Source organism: Arvicola amphibius, chromosome 10, assembly GCF_903992535.2.
Source record: "Arvicola amphibius chromosome 10, mArvAmp1.2, whole genome shotgun sequence".
Taxonomy (NCBI): Eukaryota; Metazoa; Chordata; class Mammalia; order Rodentia; family Cricetidae; genus Arvicola; species Arvicola amphibius.
The window spans coordinates 50,049,652-50,066,642 of record NC_052056.1 but is presented as its reverse complement, the minus strand read 5'-3'; the positions used below and the strand labels follow the sequence as shown (position 1 = coordinate 50,066,642).

At 41.8% G+C, this 16,991-nt stretch overlaps 1 protein-coding gene across 1 annotated transcript in view; it reads right to left on the bottom strand.

The window, feature by feature from the left end:
- The window catches only part of Myh15 (myosin heavy chain 15), a 136,680-nt gene that overhangs the window by 13,823 nt on the left and 105,866 nt on the right, over positions 1-16,991 (bottom strand). Inside the window, exons 34-38 of the mRNA XM_038346187.1 lie at positions 13,792-13,984; positions 12,737-12,940; positions 8,538-8,663; positions 5,106-5,276; positions 1,067-1,171 (exon numbers count right to left, since the gene is read on the bottom strand). Coding sequence (XP_038202115.1) covers positions 1,067-1,171; positions 5,106-5,276; positions 8,538-8,663; positions 12,737-12,940; positions 13,792-13,984 — 799 coding nt within the window. The remainder of the gene's footprint in view (positions 1-1,066; positions 1,172-5,105; positions 5,277-8,537; positions 8,664-12,736; positions 12,941-13,791; positions 13,985-16,991) is intronic.

The following is a 16,991-nucleotide window of genomic DNA, read 5'->3' as shown; positions in this document are numbered from 1 at the left end:
CATTTTGAAACCCTTTCCTTTACCTTTTCTAGGTTTAGAGATGTTTATAAACAAATATTTGACTCTATGACACACTCTCTACAGAACTAAGTACAGAGATATATTGAACAGGGGTTAGCTGAGAGCTGCTTCCCTGTGTATAGGCTGCAGTATCTGGGTTTGCAGTACACCGTTGATATTCACGTCACCACTAAACTGTCATGTTTCCTTATGGAACATCTCAGAATAGATGCATGCCTTTAGGCAATGCATCAATATACACACCCCAACTGTGTACTAGGAAGATTCTGTGCACTGGAGGGGAGAGCCAACAATGACCTGTGCTATCAGGACTCTGTTCCACTAAAAAGAAAAAGCAAGAAATGCTGAGTGTGGTGGAGCAGTCCCATAGTCCCAGCTCTTGGGAGGCTGAAGCAGGATGACTGCTGGGTACACAAGTTACAGGCCAGCCTTGTTAGTATAGCAAGTTGCCAACTCCACAGTAGAGGCAGCTGGAGAAAGGAAAGCGAGCGTAGAGATGATGAGATACGTCATTCATTTAGCTGCACATTGCTCATGTGTAGGGAACTTGTGTGCCTGCTTTCAATTATTGACTTCAAGTCAAATGTTATAGTTTGCAGATTAGCTCCGGAAAACTTTCTCAAAGAAAACCACATTTTAGTATCAATGTTCTCATCTGGGCCCAGAAACAAACTTTTCAAAAGAGTGGACACGTTCCAACCCAGTCCATGCAGGCAGTGGGGAGGTGACCACCCCTGGTGTGTAGCAGTCACTTCTCTTTCATGTTGTCACTGGCTCTCACACGAAAACCTCTTTCTAAAAGTACTACTAACACTAAGCGTGGAAAAACAAAGACGGCATAGTTTTCACTTCAATCACTCCTTTCTGTCTCACTATGAGCTCTGGAGATGGATAGAGCCAAGCCCTGGATAGCTCAGACATTGCAAGAAAAGATACACTGATCAGAGACAGCTGCAGTGTTCCAGAATGCCATTTCAGGCTGGAAGGTACACACTGCTGCAGGAGGAACCTAACCAGATCCCAGAAGAGTGTTTTCCTGGAGTACCTGATAAGTCAGCTCTTTGATGCCTCGCTCCAGTCTGCGAGCTTCCCGCTGGGCCTCTGCACTGCGTCTGACTTCGCCCTCCAGTTCCCCTTCCAGGTCCCGCACCTGCAAAAAAAAACATGACCTCAGTCTGCATGCTGGTAACATACATGCTGGTAACAAGGCTGCCGTATAGTAACCCAATGGAGAATTTACTGAAGGAGTGAAATAGTCAAGGGAAGATATGCCCACTTTTTTTCTGGTAGTAATTAAATAGGACAATCTTTCTGGAAAAGAACCATCAACCAAACTGGGGCTGTTAACCTATGTGAACTCATAAAGAATGGTTAAGACTCTTGGCAATGTGAGAGACTAATTTAAAGAGAGAATGTGAGCCTCTAGTCTTTCACTGCAACATTGCAAAATCGTGTGTGTGCTCGCACGCGTGCCTGCGTGCAGGCATGCTGTGTGTATATCTGTCCTATTTGTGTATGTGTGTGTGCGCTCTCTGTGTGTATGTGTGTCTCTGTGTGTGTCTACATGGTATTTGTGTTTGTGCGTCTATGTGTGTGTGCCTGTGTGTCTCTGTGTCTGTGTGTGCTCTGTATGTGTGCTCTGTGTGTGGTGTATGTGCTCTGTGTGTGGTGTGTGTGCTGTGTGTGTGGTGTGTGTGCTCTGTGTGTGGTGTATGTGCTCTGTGTTTTTGTGTGTGTGTATAGCACAGCTGTCTGTCACACAGCAGAGCTGGAGATCCTGTCCCACATACCCTGATCTCAAGCTCTTTTCTCCATGTTCCCCTCAGACTCTGGATCGTACCCTGAGTCTCTGTCATGTACATGTCACATGCTGACCTGAAGCCCTGCTTTGCAGGAGAAGTACAACAGGGAACTTGCTGTGTATAGAGTCGTGCAAGTAAAATGACCATAACAGTCACTGAGGCGTGCCTACTGTTCACCACACCCCAGCGCCAGAACAATGAAGAAAACACACCCACACCTCTCCCATGGACAAGTGTACTTTCTCATGAGGGGAAGCAAACTAAAATGAGTGAAATAGAGCGTGTGGAAAGATTTCAACTACTATGGAGAGAAGTGGGCAAAAAGGGGCCACAGTCTTGGTTTGGGAAGCTGTAAGTGGCTGCTTCTGCTGATGGGACATTATCCCAGATATCCCTATGTTTTCTGGAAAAGAACCATCAACCAAAATGGGGATGTTAACCTATGTGAAGCATTCCATTCCTTCGTGACCAAAATGCCACCTCTCCATGACCATTTTAAAACTGAGGCCTGGCACCCTGAGGCATAGGTGGGCTTCGTTAGCCTGATCTCCCAGGCTGCCATCACCTCTTGCAGCTTCCTAATCTAAACTACTACACTCTTTCTTCCACAGGAAGGTGCAACAGGGCATGTAGATTATCAGGTGTGCAGCTTGCTCATGGATGAGCCATCACTACATCCTCTCTGGGCATTCTGGACATGAATCCATGAGGGATTCACACAGTTCCAAATGTAAGGACCCAGGCCGACAGAACTGTTTTTAAAAGGATGTGTTTAAGGTGTTCTGTTTTGTTTTGAAATGTAATTAGAGCATCTCACAGTAAAAGGGGCCTTGCTGAAGGGAATCGCAGTTGCCATACATTTTCACTTGGTCTGACCTTGCAATGTAGTAATGATTACTGTGTGGATGTGTCCTTCCCAAAGTCCATGTGTCTGAAACTTAAACACCCAATTTTCACGTGTATTTGGATAGAAAGCCTTTTGAAGGTAACTAAGATTAGATGTGGTCACAAAGGTCAGACACCACCTCCACCCCCCAGCGTGATTAATGACTTTAGTAAGAGTCCTCTTTGCTGTGTCTTGCCATGTGATGCCCACTTCCATGTGACACTGTAGCAAGAAGGCCAAGGTTAGAAGTTTGATGTTATTGGACACACATGAGCCAAATAAAATTTTATTCTTTATATATTATCTCGGATACTGTGTTATAGTACAGAAAGTTGTTGAAAACAATGATATGCTAATTATACATTTAAGCCTTAAATTTCTCAGTATCATCTGATATCAGCTCTTGAATGAAAGTGGTCCCCATAGGCTCATAAGGAGTGGCACTATTAGGGGGCATGGCTTTGTTGGAGAAAATGTGTCACTGGGGTCAGGTTTTGAGGTTTCAAATGCTCAAACCAGGAGCATTGTCACTCTCTCTTCCAGTTGCCTGCCAGTCTAGATGGAAAACTCTTCTCCGGCACCATGTCTGCTCACTGCCATGCTTCCCACCATGACAATAATGGATTAAACCTCTGAAGTTGTAAGCCAGCCCCAGTGAAATGTTTTCCTTTGTAAGAGTTGCCCTGGTGGTCATGGTGTCTCTTCATTTCAATAAAACCCTGAGACAATGAGATAAGATAAATATCCTGCACTATTAAATGGGTAATAGAAATACCATTATAATTTTTTACTTTTTTAAGGGAATAACACATTTAAGTGCCTTTCCTCTTAGAATAAACTCTTGGTCCCTACATAAGTTATTGACTAAATATCATATTCATCTTATTACTATGGGAAATTGTTATTTTGTTTCTTTCAGGATGCAGATCCTGAGAAGTTACCCATGCTCCAAAGCATGGCCCACACTCATGCACATTCAAGCAACACTAAATGGATTCAGTGAGCATTTAAAAGAAGGAGAGAGAATACCCATACAAAGTTGGAAAGAGAAAGTGGTGGGCAGATAGGGGAGTAATCAGAAAGAAGGAGATGGGGTGGATTTGAAGAAAATACACTATTATATGCATGTGTGAATATTAAATGAAAAATATTTAAAGTTTTTATTTTGGGGCAAAACATGCATTTTGGTTTTGTTGCCTTGTTTTGGTTTTGTGAGTCTTGTTTGTTTATTTTTTAAGACATATTCCATAGGAGTTGTATTAAAAGGCATTATGGTAAAGGTCATTGGGAATAACACTTTGTATATGTTTTATGCATGATATATATCTAGCTGTTTTTCCATTAGTATTGAGATTTTAAGGGTGGATGGGGTTTTTCTACTTGAATCAAACTTTTTCTTTGATTTGAAACATATAAAAAGGTATATGATTTTTCCATTGAAACACCAAAAAGGGTACATTTCAAAGGTCTAACTTCCATTTCTTTGTTTTCTTCCTTGGGCTAATAATTTTTTTTTAACTAGTCTTTATCCTCCTACTAGTTTTTGAAAAATTAATCTTTCATGAGCAGAAGATTATAAATCGTTCATAACAGTTTTACTTGCATTATCTTTATATTATTACTCATGATCTCCAGAACATATTTATGAGACCTTCCTCATTTCTTTTTAATCAACACAACTATTTGGGTAGATCATGTGTCTGGATTAATATTTCACTGTATGGATGTATGGATATGTGCAAAAGAGTGCACACCACTTTTCAGAGGCACCTGAGAACCAGTAAATCCCAGCAGAATGTTCTTCCAACTTTTGTGAAGTTTACTATATGCATATACATATGCACATACATATGCACATACATATACATATATACTATATGCATATACATAGTCATTGAAATAGATTCAAGAAGTTTGAAAAGCCCATTTTAATAAATGCTGTTAAGTTCCTGGAAGGTAGATTCCACATCATTTGTGCCAGACTTTGTTGTTTCTGTACTGAGTCTTCCTGGATCCTGGATGTGTTTCCTCTCTCCTTTCTTTAGCTGTGAAATGGGCATTCTCTTTAAAGAAAATGACAGGAACACTGGCACAGAAACAAGACTGCAGGGATGTATTTGGATAGAGTGGGCTGCCCTGTCTGCATAGAGCCTAGAACTGGTGTGGTGAGCGGGAGAAGATGCTTTCTCATCCATCATTAAGAGGGAAGACAACTTTCATCCAGACCCAGAAAAGTTCTATTGGCTGGCCCAAGGTCAAACAATAATGTATTCAGAGCAGACACTCTCAGAATCTGCAAGTGCCATTAAACAAAGTGATGAGGTGTGATGTTCCAGGACATTAAGGCCTTGAATGGAGATTGTTAGGCCCCCACGATTACCCAAGCAAACTCCTACCCTGGATTCCAATTTCTGGATTGCCTTTTTGCTCCCCAGCACAGCTGTCTGTTCCACTTCATCCAGCCTTTTTTGCAAGTCTTTAATTGTCTGCTCCATATTCTTCCTCATCTTCTCCAAGTGAGCATTAGTGTCTTGTTCTTTCTTCAGTTCTTCTGACATGTTGGCTGCCTAAGAAAGAGGCAAGAGGGACTGATGAGATGGCTCAGTGGTTAGGGAACTCACTGCTCTTGATCCAACCCAGGCTTTGTTCCTGGAACTCATGCTGTAGCTCCAGCTTCAGTGGATTCAGTACCTTCTTCTAACTTCTGTGAGCACCAGACACTCATATTCTTCACACACATGTAGGCAAAGAACCATAGGCATAAAGGAAAGATATGCAAATCCTTTCAAAAGAAGAAGAAAGGTGGAAGGAAAGTGGCTTAGATAATCTTATAGGTAGCTGATCATATTCCAGTGAGCTTTAGCTTTTGATCTCATGGGGAAGGAGACGTATGCTTGGCCTCTGCACATTTAATCTCTTTCCACCCAGCTCTCTCTAATCCCTGATTCCCTAGGGTATTGATCAAATCTGCCAGTAGACATTGAAGCAGCCACATGAGAGAATGGGGTAAGAATTGTTAGGGAAAAGCCTAAAAGAACATGTCGTGTATATAAGATAGAACACATCTTGAAAGCAAGATGACTAAATAAAGCAATGGCTTTTAACTGAATAAAGTATGAAAAAATATCTGTAACTAAGTAACTGCTGTCATATATGGTACCATGAAAAATGCAATAAAATACCTATGAAAGTATTTATCTTCTGATTTATTGCTGTAAACACTTTCAAGTTCAAAGAATTTGATAGCATCAGACATTCTCTGTACAAATAATCTGACACAAAGAAGGTTAGCTGTGAATCCTGCTTTGGGCTTTAGCTCTATGTACAGTGTCTTAGCTTCTCATTATGATTCAAACTGTTTCCTCTTTTGTGTGCTTAATTCAAGAATAAAACTTTCTATCTATCTGGTTACCACTGCATATGGTTTCAGTATGGTAACATCGAGAGCTAAGATCTTTAAGGATTGGCACTGAATGGGAGGGTTAGATAAACTGGGAATGTCTCTGCAAGAATCGTTGGCTCTCAGGTTCTCTCACTTTCTGATGACATTATCGCTTCTTCCCACTTGTGTTCTGTCCAGTGCAGTGACATTCACCATGAAGTCCTCACCATTCCATGGTTAACACCATGCCTTTGAAACTCACAGGACCACAAGCTAAACTAACCTTTATTCTTTATAAAGTTATCTAATTTCAGAAGTTTTTTATATTAACAAAAAATCATGACTAAAATAGGGAATTGACATGTGTATTGGTGACTTTCTTATTGCTGTGAATATCTGACAGAAACAATTGTTAAGTGATGATAGATGTATCATGGATCATGGCTCATGCTCAGAGGAAACAGGGCCACATGGTGGGAAGACATGGTGGCAGGAACAGCTTGCAATTGTGACATAGTTAGATTGGTGGAAAAACTCTTCTGGTCAAGAAAATAGACTCTCTGGCCTGGGTAGAGGCTTAACGCTCCATGTAGGTGGAGGCATCAGTCACTTGCCCAAGGGAAGAACCCTTGGAGAGGAGGGTTTACCTTAAACTATGATGAAGAGATGGGCAGGAGAATTTCCCTTTAATGAGAATACTATGCTTTTTCTTTTCAGACTCCCTGCTCCAAGGCAGTAGCTGACCACACCACAGACATGTAATTTCATACATCTGCTCATTTTTCTGAATTATCCAGAAAAGCATCATTTCCCCTTTTTGTCTTTCTATATTTTTCCTAAGCATGCTTTCCTTAAAATTTTGAATTTCCTTAAAATGTAGGGTATTCTTATTCTTTCTCTAATGCCTTCCCTGCTGTTATGTGGCTACTTGTTTCTCTTGTGTCTGACCTCCATGCCAGCTTAAATGGCATGTTTTTTTCCACCCACTCTCAATTCCCCTCCTCTGAATGACAATTAGAGTTTTTAGCTAGCCTGCCCTGCAGGTTTTCTTTCAAACTCTAATAAAATTGTGCTTGAGCATCATGTGAGTCTATTTTAACCTTATTTTAATTAATGAGACTAAGAACCTCTAAAGTGGAAATAGAGATAGAAGCTGTGTCAGCTGCAGCAACTTGAGGAGGCTGGTTCCATCACTTCGGCATTCAGGAAGCAAGAAGTTTGTCCAGGAGGCTCATCTTCCAATGACCTCTTACTCCAGCTAGACCGCACTAGCTTAAGTCGCCCAGCATCCCAGAACAACACCATCAACTGTGCACCCATTGTTCACATGCATAAGTCAATGGAGACACTCACCATTCAAACAATCACTTCCCTGAAAAGTAGGATCGGTAAATCACTGTTTATGTAAAATCTAGCTGAAAGTTCTGTCTCCTTAGTTCTTACAACTTTTGTTTTGTTTTGTTTTGGTTTTTCAACACAGGGTTTCTCTGTGTAACTTTGGTGCCTGTTCTGGAACTAGCTCTTATAGACCAGGCTGTCCTCAAAATCATAGAGATCTGCCTGCCTCTGCCTCTGCCTCTGCCTCCCGAGTGTTGGGACTAAAAACATGTGCCACCACCGCCCAGTTTCTCACAACTTCTTAAGCAAGAGGAGAACCTTTCTTTCCTAAAGCAGGAATGTGGTGCTGCATGTAACCACACTTTTGGTCGACTCCCAAAAAGCCCTGAAAGGGTAAGCAGAGGTTGAAATCATGCTCAGGTCCATGTAATATGCCATAAAATTTCCAGTCCTGGGCCCTGAACACAAAAACATCACTTCCTCCCCATTAATAACTCTTTCTCAATAGTACTGTTCACTTGCTATCTTTTTAAGGGAAGCATAACACCTGCCCATCGTGGGTGCATGACATTGGTAACTTGTTGAGATTGGTAACTAACCCTGAATTTAGTGCCATCAAGGAAAATACCACCAACAACAATTTTAGTTTACAAATGAATAAGATTCACAGCCCCAAACACTGCCTTTCTCATCTGGTTTTGCTACCCCAGTAGTAGTATGGATTGGTTTAACTGTCCTTCTCACCATCATAAAACCATTGCATACCCAAGAAAAATGAAAATCTGTAAGGACGCACAGGAGAATTCTTTCTAGACACCAGATATATTGATTCACAGCTGAAAAATAGCTAACATAAAGAGAAAGACTCTTATTTTCACAGGATTTTACTTTTAGTCATTCATTCACTCCTTTTCATTGCCAGTGTGGTTTAGAAGACAACAGCCAACAGGCTTAAGTGTTCTGGCTAAGTGGGAAGCCACAAGATCAGCTACCTCTTCCTGGCTGTATGGGGAACCAATGAACTCCACGTGGGCTGCAGCAGGTCCTGTCTCTGATCTATAGATATAGAGAAATCTGGAGGACAGAAATGAGTAGTGAATGGGCCCACCTCAGCAGCTGCCTTCCTGGCATTTTGTTCTGCCGTTTGACACCTCTGCAGCATCTCTTCAGCTTCCTTCTGCATCTGAGCAACATCATTCTCCAGTTTCTTCTTCTGGCTGAGAAGACCTGTGTTCTATGGAAGGACAGCATTCCAGTTAGACAACCTGAGACCATCAATGCACAGGCAAGCAGCCCTGGGTGGGAGCAATTTATCATAGTCAGTCATACGCAATTAAGCAAGAATTCCAGCCCCAGGTGGTGGTTTGGGTGAAAAAGGCATAGCAGATGAAGGGGTTTCATTTAGAACAGCTATTCTCAACCTGTGGGTCTCAACCCCTTTTGGGAACAAAGGACCCTTTCATAGGAGTAGCCTAACACCATCCTACATATCAGATATATACATCATAATTTTAACAGTAGCAGAAATGGGAATCATCTATGGCTGGGGTCACCACAACATGAGGAACTGTATTCAAGGGCCGCAGCATTAGGAAGGTTGAGAACCACTGCCAGGAGAAAAGAGATGGAATCCTGAATCAGCAGGGGTGACTCCAAATAATCCAAAGGCCAAATGGAGATTTGGTTTTTAACTTATCAGGGAAAGCTTTCTTGGTGAGATAAAAAGAAGTATCCTGGAGCAGAAGTTGGAGTCGCCTGCAGCCACCTGGAGGATTCCAGCGTGCTCCTGCAGGAAGTAAATGGATTCTCGCTCTGTGGCCATCTATCTGCCTTCCTTCCTCTCTCTGCAGTGAGAAGGAGGAGGAGGTGGGAAAGCAGATGACAGAAAGTTCAGCCCCTAGGACTCCATTAAAGGGAGGCCTTTGTGCTCTGCAGCCGCGCTGCCCCAGTTCCTTCCTGATTGTCGCACTGGAGGCCAAGGCCCTCTTTGCTGCGTCTGCCCTGTGTTTGAAGTACGGCTTTTGTGAGCATGTGCAACCGTAGCACAAGAAGCGGCTGTGAAAAGCATGGGCTTCCCACTCTTTCTCTTCTCATTTCTTCCTTTCCCATCGTCCTGCCGCTGTCCGCTAGTTTTTGCCTTTCTCAGGGCAGATGAAGCCTTGGACAGAGAAAGAAGGTATCCCAGGCTCAAAGGTTCTGCATGCCTCCCACAGCATCATCAAAAACACCTCTCTCCATTCTGTGGAGGGGCAGGCCTGTGCTCTGCAGGATTTCCAGTGCCTTCAGTGTGGCCTGGGGGAATTAAGTCTATTTTCCTGAAGTGTCTTGCAGGTGCTCATTGCACATAACTCCATAGGAGCTCTCTCAGTGTGAAGTATGGCACAAGTCTAAACACCGGTTTGATTGTGTAGCAATCACTTCAGCTTCCCCAGGGAGATGACCGTGAACACTCCTGCAAGCTAATGCTACTCCATCTCCCTGCTCCCATTCTCAGAAGGACAAGAGGTAATGTATCATGTGCACAGGATCATTTGTGTAAGTTATACTCTAATGTCTAAGAGGAGCCCATGTCTCCTGGATGAATGCTGGACACAGCATCCTGAGACTAGGGGCAGCACACAGGAGACCACTTCCTAAATATAACCCTAGTACCACAGACACTAATAGCAACAATTAATAAATGGGACCTCCTGAAACTGAAAAGCTTCTATAAAGCAACAGACATGGTCAACAAGACAAAATGGCAACCAACAGAATGGGAAAAGATCTTCACCATTCCCACATCAGACAAAGGACTGATCTCCAAAATATACAAAGAACTCAAGAAACTAAAGAAGAAATAATCCAATAAAAAAAGTGGGTACAGACCTAAACAGAGAACTCTCAACAGAAAAATCTAAAATGACTGGAGGCAATTTCTTAACTGAGGTTTCCTTTTTCCAGGTGACTTTAGTTTGAGTCATACTGACAAAAGTTAAGTAGCTCACTACAATGTACTATTCCATGTGTCCTCCCCAAAACCATATCCTGCTCTCTCGCTCTCTCTCTCTCTCTCTCTCTCTCTCTCTCTCTCTCTCTCTCTCTCCCTCTCCTATCACTTCCTTCCTTTCTCCTTCCCTCCCTTCCTCCTTTCACCCCACTCTTTTCCCACCTCCCAATTCATATTGGGACAGAGTACATTCTCAGTTATGGCATGTATAACAAGTGACTTGTCACCAGTAGTTGGTAGACAATAGGTAATATGTTTTCAAAGAGATCATCTAGTATGCCACATTTTCTTAAGATAAGCCTTAATGGAAAAAGAACATGTTTTGTTTCTCTTTTTTCTGTTGCAGTTGGGTTGAACTCAAGGCTTCATACATGCAAGACATGTATGTGCTCTACCATTGATCAATATGAACAAACAAAGTCAAGTGCTGAAATGAGTTAACCAGGTAATAATTATGCATACCCTACAGCATATTTGTTCCTGATCCATGGCACTCAGAGAGATGATGTCATTGCATGAACTTACTGTAGACACAGAGTAATTGTAACTCCTTGTGGTAGGTACAGCTATGACTTATTCATTTCCCACTGAGGGCACTCCTGATATTCTGGGAACAGCAATTCTTTTGTGACATGAAATCATAAGGTACTTCAAAGGAGGTATCTGGACCCTGACTACAAAATGCCAGTGGCATCTCCCAGTCACTGTGGCAATGAAAATGACCCAAGAATTTCCAACACTCCCAAGAGTGACAGTCTGTCCTACTCAACAGTCACTGGAGCAAACTTTCCAAAGCATGCATCTGCTAACTCACCTTAGCTGCTCACAATTCTTTTTTTTTTTTTTTTTTTTTTTTTTTTTGGTTTTTCGAGACAGGGTTTCTCTGTAGCTTTGGAGCCTGTCCTGGAACTAGCTCTTGTAGACCAGGCTGGTCTCGAACTCACAGAGATCCGCCTGCCTCTGCTTCCCGAGTGCTGGGATTAAAGGCGTGCGCCACCACCGCCCGGCGCTGCTCACAATTCTTCAGCAGCTCCCATTACCTGCTGATCAAAGTCTTAGATTCAAGGTCCTGGAACCTTGAGCCTACCTGTCTCCTGACATTATTTCTCCTCATCTCTTCTAACTGTACTGTCTTCTACTATGTGAATTTACCTGAAATTCTAAATTCTTCATCTTCATCTACTTCCTTCATTTTTCTTTCTGCCACCTTGTCCCATTTCTTGCACGTCTTTCATGACTAGGAAGAAAACTATTATGTCCCTACCTGACCTCATGAGGATTATTTGGGCATTCTGTAGAGCATTATGTCCTCTATGGTACTCTTAATAGTACTGGGTTGTTTACTTGTGTCTTCACTGTTTGGGGACAGTGAGGAGGTTATTTGTCATACTGGGTATACTTATCTAAATTATAGCTCAGTGCTTGATACACCTGCTATAGGTATTTGTCTCTGTTATTGTAGCTTCTTCTGCCTTCAGGAAAATGATCTAAAAATCCTGCTAACCCCAACTTATATGGCCTTACAGGAGAAGCCAGGAGAGTGAGAGAAGCCAGTCAGGATGTGAGAGATTCCCAGGATGCTGGGAATGAAGTCACTGAGAGAGAACAAGGGGACAAGACAACAAGTAAATAATTTTAGATCAATATGAAATGTTTATCTCTCCTCTGCCATCATGGCTGAAAATGCCCTCAGTCCATTCTTCAAGCAGAAACCTCGGTGTTCTAGCTGTACTATACTTCCCACCATGCCCACAGAAGCGCATATTGAGCCCCTAAGCCCTAGTTCTGCAGAATATAACCTTATTTGGAAATAAAGCTTTAAATAAGTTAAATAAGTTAATATTGGGTCATTAAGGTGAGCCATAATTTCCATATAATGCATCCTTATATAAAAAAGAAGCTGGACAGAGACACACTCACAAGATAAAAAGACAAAAGAATACATGTGAGGGCAGGGAATGGAAACACAGCATCGACAGAAAAAGTGCCAGGAAACCATCAGAAGCCAAGAGAAGCTGGGTCTTTTGTGAGTTTCAGTGAGAGCATGGTTCTTACAATATCTCAATTTGGATGACTAGCACCCAGGACTGTGAAAGTTGTCTAACGACATTATTTCGTGGTGCTTGGTTACAACTGTTCTGGGAACCTAATGCTTGTAACGAAAGGTGTGACGAGCGTAGCTGCATATTTTTCTGTGCATCTTGTACCACACCAAAAACTGGCTGTGGCCACCATACAAATCCTTAGCTGACTCAGTAATGGGAATGCCTTCCTCCAGCCAACTGACCCAGCTGATAGAGAGAATGAATGTGTCCTACCTGGGTATGAAAAAGATTGATTTTTTCCGTGGCTTCTAGGAGCTCTTTTTCTGACAGCTTGTACCCTTGCTCTGTCTGGTCTTGTAAGGACCTCAGTTCTTCTAGTTCAGACAGAAGAAGAGTGTTGCGCTGCTCAGCCAGAGACACCTGCTCCTTCAGGTCCTTGTTCTGGTATATGCTGTCATCCAGTTGTTTTTGGAGCTCCTGCAAAAGAAAAAAACATGAGCCTGGGGCATGGATCTCTCTGAGTTCAACTGTTAGCAGGGGAAGCAGGGAGCACCGCCATATACAGACAAGTTTCCAAGTTCTTGATCTCATAGATAAAAGGTTTTGCAATCAGACCCCAAGAGGTAGTTCCAGAACAGTTTACTCAAGTCAAAGAAAGAAAGTGTCTTGAGCAACAGGGCAGGAAGTTGTTGATCTTGGCAGGTGCCAGGAGGAAGGGGACAGAGAGGAAGCCAGAAAGTTAAACTTTCTGCTTTAGAAATGAGACAGCAGCAGGATGAGCAATTGTCCAGAGGGCTAAGCAGTGATGGAACTAAGGAATCAGTTATTTCTCCTCTTTCCTTACCTTGTTCTTAGTTTCTGTCATATTTCTTCCAGCCTGTTGGCTAAGGCTGGACTTGAGGTTATAAAACACTATTTTCTTCAGAGAGAAGAAAATTTACTTCCAAGGACAAGAAAATCCCTGCTGTTGGCTTCAAGTAATGGTACCCATCCTACCATTTGCACCAAGAGGAGGCTATGAATGGAACTGTCATTCTGACATACTGATCTAAACATGCCCCCAATAGTGTCTTAGAAGCATATGGCTGCCCTGGACTCTGTCTATTCCTTCTTCCTACCTAATAACCCATCACAAAATGAGTTATGTCCCTGAGCATGTATGATTCTGACAGAGATTCATATGTTTTTAAGATAAATGTTTTCTCGCCTTCTTGAAGAGTGAGATTTGTGGTTTTCTTCTTTACTGCCCAACAGACATGGTTTATGTTATGTTATGTTATGTTATGTTATGTTATGTTATGTTATGTTATGTTATGGTTTAAGAGTACCTTCATTTGACCCTGAAGCTGGCCCAAGGCTCTAGTTGTCTGTGACACCTGCCGGTTGGCAGCACAAAGCTGAATCTCCATCTCCTTAAGGTCGCCTTCCATCTTCTTCCTCAGTTGGGTGGCCTCAATTCTACCCAAAGCTTCAGAGTCCAGACCTGACTGCAGGGAAGTCAAAGCCTGCTGATGCTTCTCCCTGATTTCAGAGTAACATTTGGGAAGAACATGATATACTCAAATTAAAAATTGCTACCTCTTATTTTCTTTTTTCTTTTTATTTATTTATTTTCCATTCAAATATTTACACTTCCTCCCCTCCTCCCATTCCCCTCCTGCTCCCCGACTAGCTACCTCTTATTATCAAGTTATGGAAAACATATTAAAATAAAAATATTTTCAGATATTAACAAAATGAGTCTAAAGAGTGTCCATTTTATAAACAGAGGAAGCTTGGCCTTGAATTAACAAGTCTTTTGTCATAACAGTCTAAGAAAGGCTTCTTATAGAACCATAAATTTGTCATAGAACCATAAAGACACATGAACTCTGTCAAGATTCCTGTGTTCGCTTTGCCTAAGACTCACTAAAGGATTGCTCTGTAGTTTTATGTCAACATCACATAGCTAGAGTCAATTGGGAAGTGAGAATCTCAGTTGAGAAAATGCCCCCACCAAATTGGCCTGTGGGTAAAAGTGTAAGACATTCTTATTATATTGATTGACAGAAGAGGGCGAAGCTTACTGTTGGTGGTGCCATCCCTGGACTGGGGGTTCTGGGTGGTATAAGAGAGCAGGTTGAGCAAGCCACAAGAAGAATGTCCATAAGTAGTGTTCCTCCATGGCTTCAACTCCAATCCCTGTTCCCAGTCCCTGTCTTGAGTTCCTGCTGAGGCTTCCCTGTGATGAGACTTACAAGTTGTAAGGTGAAATGAATCCTTTCTCCCCAAGATTATTTTGGTCATGGTGTTCTAGCACATCCTAACCAAGACAAGGATGATAAACTCTAGATTTCCTAGAGTGTCTATAGATGAAGAATGAATTTTTTTAGACAATCATAGTTGAAAAAAAAAACAAGTCTGAATACAGTAGGAAAGAGCTACTGAGATACAGCCATACTGTTCTAATGGTCTGCAGTCATCAATAATAACATGGGTTTGATTTTTGTTTTGTTTGTTGTGTATGTGTGTGTGTTGCCTTCTCTCTCTAGGAGTTAAAGGACAATGACTAGTTGAAAAAACTCAATACTATATAGTACGTAAATACTTTAATATTCCCTTATAAGAGCAAAAGCTCTGAGCAAAACCATAATTATAAAGTGCTACCAACTTGGTTAATATCCTAGTATTCATGAATTGCAAAGAAGAATTTGAGAAAATCATGGGAATTTTTACTTGGCAATACTTGAAAATACTCGGGCACCATGGGACTAACTACGAATTTGTTAGTTGGGACTGCAGTGCAATGGGCCATTAATAGCCTCTCCCATATGATAAGGAATCAGACAGATTGTGTGAATCTACAACCTCTTTTCCTTGCTTGTGCTATCAAAATGTAGGAAAACTTTGGTTTCTGGAACAACTTTGAGTAGTGACCTATTTTCCATTCTATCTGAGTTCAGACTCTGATTTCAGAGTAAAACAAAGCAAAGCAAAACTTCTCCTCCTTTAACTCCTCAGTATTTGATGGTTGTTCATCAAGAAACTTTAACTGCTATCAAAAACACATGTCCTCTTAAACTCATTGCAACAGAGCCTTAGGCCTAGGCAGATAAGTAGAAGAAAGAATTCTTTTTTTCTTTTTTATTCTTATAGAGGCTATACAACCAACATCGAAAGTGTACTTGTCATGGGTCAGAATTAGATTCCACACTGAATTGCCATAGATTGTGTCCTGACCTCTCATGCTGATCAGAGATGCACCACTGACTGTAAGGATTATGGCTGGAGTTTGCTATTGGTTCACAGGTAGGGGCCTCCACTTTTCATGACCACATTTTATTATGGGTAGAGGGGCTGCAAAAGAAGGTATAGAAAAATATGGAAAGTATCTTTTTTATTTTACAGTAACTATTACTTTACACTTACTTCTCACCTAGCATTAAAACCGGTCTTCTGTATTACATTTAGTGCCTATCCCCAGGCACTGTGCATTCGTCTCCCAGATTAGAATCCTATAAGCTTTCAGGCATATAAAGATAATGAGAATGTTATAAATCAAATTATTCTGCCTCCAAATGCTGAAGCCTTAGGCCCCAGAAACACAGTATTGTGCTTTCATGAAGATGGAACTTTAAAGACCTGTGCATACAAACGTCTCTAAAGAAGCAAGGAAGATAAAAATGAAGGTATTGGGGAAGGGCCTTAATCTAATAGCAGAGCCTTCCGAGGAAGAAGACAGCGGAAATAGATCCTCACAATAGAAAACTCACATAGAAATGGAGAGAGGGAGCAGCCATCTGACTTCAAGATGAGGACAGAAGCCTTAGGAAAACCTGCTTGCCCACATGATGATCTCAGACATACAGTGCCCAGGCTCTGAAAATGTGAATTTGTATTGTCTAAGCCATCCAGCCTGTGGGGTTTATGTATTTCTTTTGTTTGACAGCATTCCTTGCAAACTTGTAAGGGAACTGGCATATTCTGCAGCACCTACATTCTGAAAAGACTGCCCTGATTTTCAATGGGGGTACTTCCTGGTTTCCCTTAGATAGCTCTCTCCTCCAGGAACACTGGAGTCTTCATGGCCTGCTACCAATTCTCTATCTACAAATACATTCTCTTTCAGCAAACTGAATGTCTCAAATGCTAGCTTTTTTATAGCTATCTGAGAAACTTCATAAATATTAAGACGATGATAATGCCCTAAGTAATGACTGCAACACCATTCACAAGGAATCAAAAATCTTTAGAATCAAAGCTCCCTCAAGCACATCTTTTAAAGGAAAATGAAACACTGAAGGCTGCACAGATGGCCCAGTGGTTTGCCAGCATTTGTTTCTCTTGCAGAGGACCCAAGTTTGGTTCCCAGAACCCAACATCAGGAAGCATCCTCCAGCTCCAAAGGATTCAATACCCTCCTTTGGCAATAGTAATAATAATAATAACAACAATGAGGAAGAAGAGGACAGGAGGTGGTGGTGGTCATGAATATAAGAAGGAGTTTGGGGTAAACTGGAAGAATTGGAAGGGAGAGGGGATAGATGTT